Source organism: Spermophilus citellus (genome assembly GCF_964194105.1).
Source record: "Spermophilus citellus genome assembly, chromosome: 11".
Taxonomy (NCBI): Eukaryota; Metazoa; Chordata; class Mammalia; order Rodentia; family Sciuridae; genus Spermophilus; species Spermophilus citellus.
Genome location: NC_138192.1, coordinates 128,848,780 through 128,855,036, shown reverse-complemented (window position 1 = coordinate 128,855,036; position 6,257 = coordinate 128,848,780). Strand labels below are relative to the sequence as shown.

Below are 6,257 nucleotides of genomic sequence, written 5' to 3'. Positions count from 1 at the left end.
CTGATCACTTCCTGAGGGCCCACAGGGATTTCAGCTGTTCAGAATGTGCGTGTGTTCTGGTGATGGGGCGGGATGGAGAGTGCTCCGCCCCTGTGTCCTTGTCACAGGGGGCTGCGTTTGGGTGTCCTGCCCCAGGTGGCCTCTCTGTCTTGGTGGCAGCCTCTCTCTTAAAGGTCTGATCCTGTTCATCTGGCGTGGAGCAGTCAACTCCCGGGGGACCCCAGAGCCCTGTCTCCCAGGATCCTGGGGACCATGTGCTCCTGTGCTTCCCACAACCTCCCCGTGCCAGGGCTGTTTATGTGTGGAGTTCCTGGGAAGGCAGTCCTGGTGGGGGCTCCTCGGGCTCAAACTCCCAGTCCCCAAGCCCAGACAGTGACTCATGGGACTGAAGGGGACTGAAGGGCTGGAAGGAAGAAGGAGGAGCCTCCAGTCGCTGTTAAACAGTGACAGTCCTACTCCACAGTTCTCGACTGGGGGCCACGGGCCGGACCCAGTTCTCCATCTTTACAGTCAGCCTCTCAGACCCCCTGACGGTAGTGATAGCCATGGTCAGCCACTGCGCAGGCCAACAGAGGCACACAGCCCAAAGCAGCCTCTCTGTGTCCTTGGGCTTTGTCCTTGATCCCTCCCAGAGCTGCTCAAGGTGTGATTTGGGGGCACTGACTGTAGAGGCTGTTGGTCACAATGAGGGTTTCTGGGCCTCACTTGGACAGAGGAAAGGTATCAGGTCTGGGAGGAGGTGGGAGCCAGCACTTGGGTTTGTGCCATCCATCCTTCCTGGGGTCCCTCTTGCCCCCAGGGGCAGTTTCTGATGAAATCACTTCCAGCTAGGGGGCTGATGGCACAGTGAGGTGGGCTGGTGGGCAGCCCTGGCGGGGGTTTACCTGTGCTCAGGGGAGCAGAAGGGGGCTGGGGTGCAGCATTATTGTCTCTTCCCTAGATTCCCCCATCCCAGTGATATGGCCCCCACAATAGGGCCATGGGGCAAAGGTCATGAGAGGGTAAGGAGCAAGGGTTTGGGGTTGAGGAGAGAAGTACCAGGAGGCAGGTGGGGAGTGACTCTCTGTGTGCCTTTTGGGGAGTGGCTCTGGGTCTGAGGGAGACTGGGGGCTTCTGTGCAGTCTTGGGAAGGTCCAGCACGCCAGCCGGTGGACTGCAATGTGGGGCTGGGGGTGGCCGGGAGACGTGGAGCCCAGGGGTGAGCCTCTTTGGAGCACCTTGACTTGGAGGCTGGTGGAGGCATCCTGGGGGTGTGTCTGAAAGGTGGGGCAGGAGATGGGACACGGTGACAAGGGGCTGGAGGTTGGCTTCCTCTCTCTGAGGCTGTCTTCTCATCTGTAAAACCGGCTGCCGCGAGGGGTCCGGGAGGAAAAGCTGCTCCTGGAAGCCGGGTCTCCCCACCGCTGTGGTCTGGTTGGGCGCGGGGTCCGAGGTGAGCGCGGTCTGGGTGCAGCGTCCCCGCGGGCTCCGGGGCGGTCCTGCTCCCTGGCGCCATTCCAGCCGCGACGGGCGGGGCGGCGGGGCGGCCGCTGTCGGTCTGTCTGTCCGCAGGCTCCCAGGGGTGCCAGCAGCCAGCGGAATGGTAAGTGACCGCGGCGGGAGGGATCGGCCCCGAGGGCGCCGCCTGGGTCATTTCTGCCCTTTTTGAGCCACCGACGCCCCCGGGCTGCGGGCTGCGCTGGTCGACCCTTCCTGGTGGCAGGGGACGTCTCTTGCCCAGCACCCGCCCCGTCGGGCTGGGACGAGGGCGCACCGGAGCAGGGGTAGCGGGGACCCTGGGAGTGGCAGTGCCAAAGGTGTCAGAGACTTAGGCTTTGAAGGGTTCAGGTGATAGAGAATAACCAACCAAATTTCGGATCAGGCATTGTCGTTTTTTAGCGTTTTCACTCTCTCCCTTGATCCCCACACTGATTGGGTCCCCACAGCCAGATGGGTGGTCACCATGCCCCTCAGTAGCCAGCCAGGGCCTGTGTCAGAACTTTCCATGGATTAAACTCCTGGATCCTCCTAAAAAAGAGGACCTCGGTTCAATTTCAGGCTTATGACTTCTCTCCCAGAAGTCACAAGCCTGGAATTGGGTTTGAATAGGGGCAGACCTCGTGATACTGAGCACTGAGCCTTGTGCCACTTTACAGAGGCACAAACTGAGTGCCTCTCCTAAAGTCCCCAGCTTCAGAGGGAGACACCCACTACCCACTGGAGGCTACCCATGGCAAAGCCTGGGCTCGGGAGGACCTGTCATTTATTCAGAGGTTTCAAGGAGATCAAGATATTTAAAATCAAATGGCCCTGCTTTATTGTTTTAAGGATGCACGTTTTTATGTCTCTGAAATTGTAATGCACTTTAAAGGGATGGGAGAGGTCCCCCCCTTCCCTCCCTACATAAAAAATGGTCATCTTAGCGGGCACCTTTGGTTTGATGAGTTGGGACAGAGCCAGGATTCCCTAACTGACTTTTCTGGATATCTCTTCCCTCTATTCTACAGACTCCTCTCTGCCTCAATTGCTCCATTTTCCCTGGAGACCTGTCCCTAGGGGAAGCAAGGAGCCCCTCACCCTGCAATGGCAGTGAGGCCACGGGGCACTTTGACCCTGAGGACTTGAACCTGACAGACGAGGCACTGAGACTCAAGTACCTGGGGCCGCAGCAGTCAGAGCTGTTTGCGCCTATCTGTGCCACATACCTGCTGATCTTTGTGGTGGGCACCGTGGGCAACGGGCTGACCTGCCTGGTCATCCTGCGCCACAAGGCCATGCGCACGCCCACTAATTTCTACCTCTTTAGCCTAGCAGTATCAGACCTGCTGACGCTGCTGGTGGGGCTGCCCCTGGAGCTCTATGAGATGTGGCACAATTACCCCTTCCTGCTGGGCGTTGGTGGCTGCTACTTCCGCACGCTGCTGTTCGAGACAGTCTGCCTGGCCTCCGTGCTCAACGTCACCACTCTGAGCGTGGAGCGCTACATAGCCGTAGTGCATCCATTCCAGGCCAGGACTGTGGTGACACGGGCCAATGTGCGCCGCAGGCTCGGGGCCATCTGGGGCCTCGCCTTGCTCTGCTCTCTGCCCAACACCAGCTTGCATGGCCTCCAGCAGCTGCATGTGCCCTGCCGGGGCCCAGTGCCAGACTCAGCTGTGTGTATGGTGGTCCGCCCCCGGGCCCTGTACAACCTGGTGGTGCAGGCCACTGCATTGCTCTTCTTCTGCCTACCCATGGCCACCATCAGCGTGCTCTACCTGCTCGTGGGGCTGCGGCTGCAACAGGAGGCCAAGGGCGGGGGCATCAGAGTGGCCAGGGATGGTGACACCCCCAGAGTCCCACTGCAGAATAGAGGCCGGAGACAAGTGACGAAGATGCTGTGTAAGTGTTGCTGCTGGGATGGGGGACTGAGCCAGGCTCTGGGTATGACATGGGGATCAGGGGCCTGGTGAAGGAGCGGAATGCCCCGCTCTCTGGAGCCAAGTGGGTGGTTTGGAGGACGTCGCCTACCCTGTTAGTGTGTGTGTCCACCTTAACAGATACAGGGACTCTTTTAGACTGTTAGAAATTTATACCAGAGATAAATGTTAATGGCTTACAGTTAGGATTGACTACATAATCCGTGAGGCTCAATACAAAACAAATACTCAGAATCTCCAAAAATTATTAAGAATGTCAGGTCAGCAGCAATAGAGCATTAAGCCAAGACCAGGGCCCTTCTAAGCTTGGGACCCTAGCCTTGTGCAAATGTAAAGGTGACACACACACCAATCTAGCCCTGGTGCCAGAAAATTGTGTGGCTGGGCTTCAGGAGGACAGAAACAGGTCTCTGAACCCTCCAGGACTCTCATCTTTGCTCTTGAATATTCTTGGCCCTGTTCTGTCCTGTAGCAGCTGTCAGCATAGCCACTGCCCAGTCCCCTCTTCTGGGGAGCTGCCCTCTTCCCTTCATAGCTATTGAAAATTCTGATTGGTAAGCTTAGGTCATGGTTTACCTCCTGGGCCAGAGGGGAGGATGCTGGAATTTACAGTCCCCTGAGGAACCACACAGAGGGATCTGGGGGAACAAGTTCCCCAAAAGAGGGGCAGGAGGGCTGGAGATGCAAGATGGGGATTTCCTGCAAGCTGTCTGTGTTTCTTGGGAGCCATGGGAAAGGCCATTTGTATTCAAGAGGCTCTTCAGGAGATGTGTTTATGTGCAGACCAGAGGAATCAGGGCAGAAGTGACCATTGTGGCAGACCAGGGCACTCCACTCTGGACTTTACTGTGACCAAGACCTGGCTGCACCCAGCTCAGCACCCTCAGCAGGGCCTGAGTCAAGTGGGGAGGGGGTGTCAAGGGCAGAACAAACCTGCTAAGACCTTAGTCAGGGCCAGCTGACTGGGGTGAGCCCTATCCCCAGAACAAGACCCACCCACTCCCCTTGCCGTTCAGGAACAGTGTCCCAGAGTCTGGGGTCACTTGTGTGGCCCTGCGATGGGACTGGCCAAGCATTGTGCTGGCCTCCCACCTCTGCATCACGAAGCCTGCACTACCAACCACTTCCCCTGCCTGTGTGCCCCCTACTATTGTCACCCCTCTCTCCCTAAACATGTGTGGAGCCTGCAGTGGGCTCAGCCAGGGCCCTCTCACCCCTGGGAAGGTGGTCTATTTGCTTGCAGGCCTGGGACCCACTGACCTTCTCCCCTTCCTCACTCCATCCACCTCCCAAGGAACTGCTGTGTACCTGGCTGTGTGCTGTGACATGCTCTGTTTGACATTTGGGATTAGAGGAACACCTTGCTAGGGTGTGATGGGGAGGCACAGCAGCAGAGGACAGTGAGCTGGAGAAGAGAGCGCACAAACCAAGGCCACCCAGTGGCCCAGACCTCAGGAAGGACACAGAGGGTTAATCCCTGGGGCAAGGAGGAGTCAGAAGGGGTGGGGTCCTGGCTAGTCCATCCTGCCACTGCTGGGGAGGGACCCCGAAGCAGGGGGCCTCTCCAGGAGGGGGGTTAGCGTAGCAGGTCTTCAGCTGAGCCAAGGGGGCTGGGGGCAGAAGCTGGGAAGGCTGGGTCAGGGCAGGTGGGGGTCTCTGTGGTCTCATGACCTTGTTGCCTGATCCATTCTCCTGCCTTTCTGTCCTTTAATGTCAGCAAGCATGGCCTCAGAGAAGGCCTGGCTCACAGTCTGTCACACTAGGGGTTCAGCAGTCCTTGCTGGGAGTCCCCCAGTTCCAAATTCCATGGGACAGGGTCTGTTGGGCCAGTTGGGCTCAGGTGTCCACAGCTAGTTCAGTGGACATGGCCAGAAGAAAAGACCATGACCCACTCAGTCAGAGGGGAAAGGGTCTCTCCAAGGGACATGGTCAGGATAGGGCATTTCCAGAAGCTCCTGGGAGGGTGCAGTGCTGGGTGGCCTGTGGGGTAGGAGGAGGCGAGATGGAAGGCAGGGGAAGGCAGTCAGAGCCCCCAGCACCCAGCCTGCCCTCTCTGTCTCCACAGATGTGCTGGTCCTGGTATTTGGCATCTGCTGGGCCCCGTTCCATGCTGACCGCCTCATGTGGAGCTTGGTGTCCCACTGGACAGAGGGTCTGCTCCTGGCCTTCCAGTGCGTCCACCTCCTCTCTGGCGTCTTCTTCTACCTTGGTTCAGCTGTGAACCCTGTGCTCTACAGCCTCATGTCCACCCGTTTCCAGGAGACTTTCCGGGAAGCCCTGGGCCTCGGCACCCACTGCTGCCGCCCGCTCCCCCACCACAGCTCGCACAGCCTCAGCAGGCTGACCGTGGGCAGCTCCCTGTATACTGTAGGCGCCCATGGAAGCAGGGCCCAGGCCCTGGCTGACAACGATGGCCAAGAGGGATAGCAGGAAACTAAATGGAGAAGCAGCCTCATCCTGAGGGCCACATGCCATCAGGGGGAGCCTCACCTGCGATCCTCTGCCAGGACCTCCTCATGACCAGTCCCTGACTTACCCTAGACCCTCTGACCAGCACCTTAGCAACTCCTGTCCCTGACCACGTATTTGAGATTTGAGGGAAACAAACACTGGTCCCTGAGTATTGAGGACACACACTGTGCCAGGGGACAGGCATGCGCTTCGTCTCTCCAGACCCTCAGCCCCAGCTAAAAGCCCTGCAGAACCGACTCAGGTAGCTGGGGGAGGGAGGCCAGTGGGTCCTCCCTTTGAGGTCCTTCCCCTGCAGCCGGTTGTCCTTCCATTTCTTTCTGCAGGTTCGGGCCTGCACCTGGGATGCTCCTCCCACCTAGACTTTCCCTGGCCTCCATTCCGCTCCGG

At 58.5% G+C, this 6,257-nt stretch overlaps 1 protein-coding gene across 1 annotated transcript; it reads left to right on the top strand.

Annotated features, from left to right (window-relative positions):
* Window positions 1-1,571: 1,571 nt before the first annotated feature.
* On the top strand, window positions 1,572-5,825 carry NMUR1 (neuromedin U receptor 1; the record flags this gene model as incomplete). The annotated part of the gene is made up of 3 exons (XM_081260637.1): window positions 1,572-1,582; window positions 2,487-3,360; window positions 5,464-5,825. The coding sequence occupies exons 1-3, from the start codon at window positions 1,580-1,582 to the stop codon at window positions 5,823-5,825; spliced, it is 1,239 nt and encodes a 412-aa protein (XP_081116763.1). The 5' UTR covers window positions 1,572-1,579.
* Window positions 5,826-6,257: the final 432 nt, after the last annotated feature.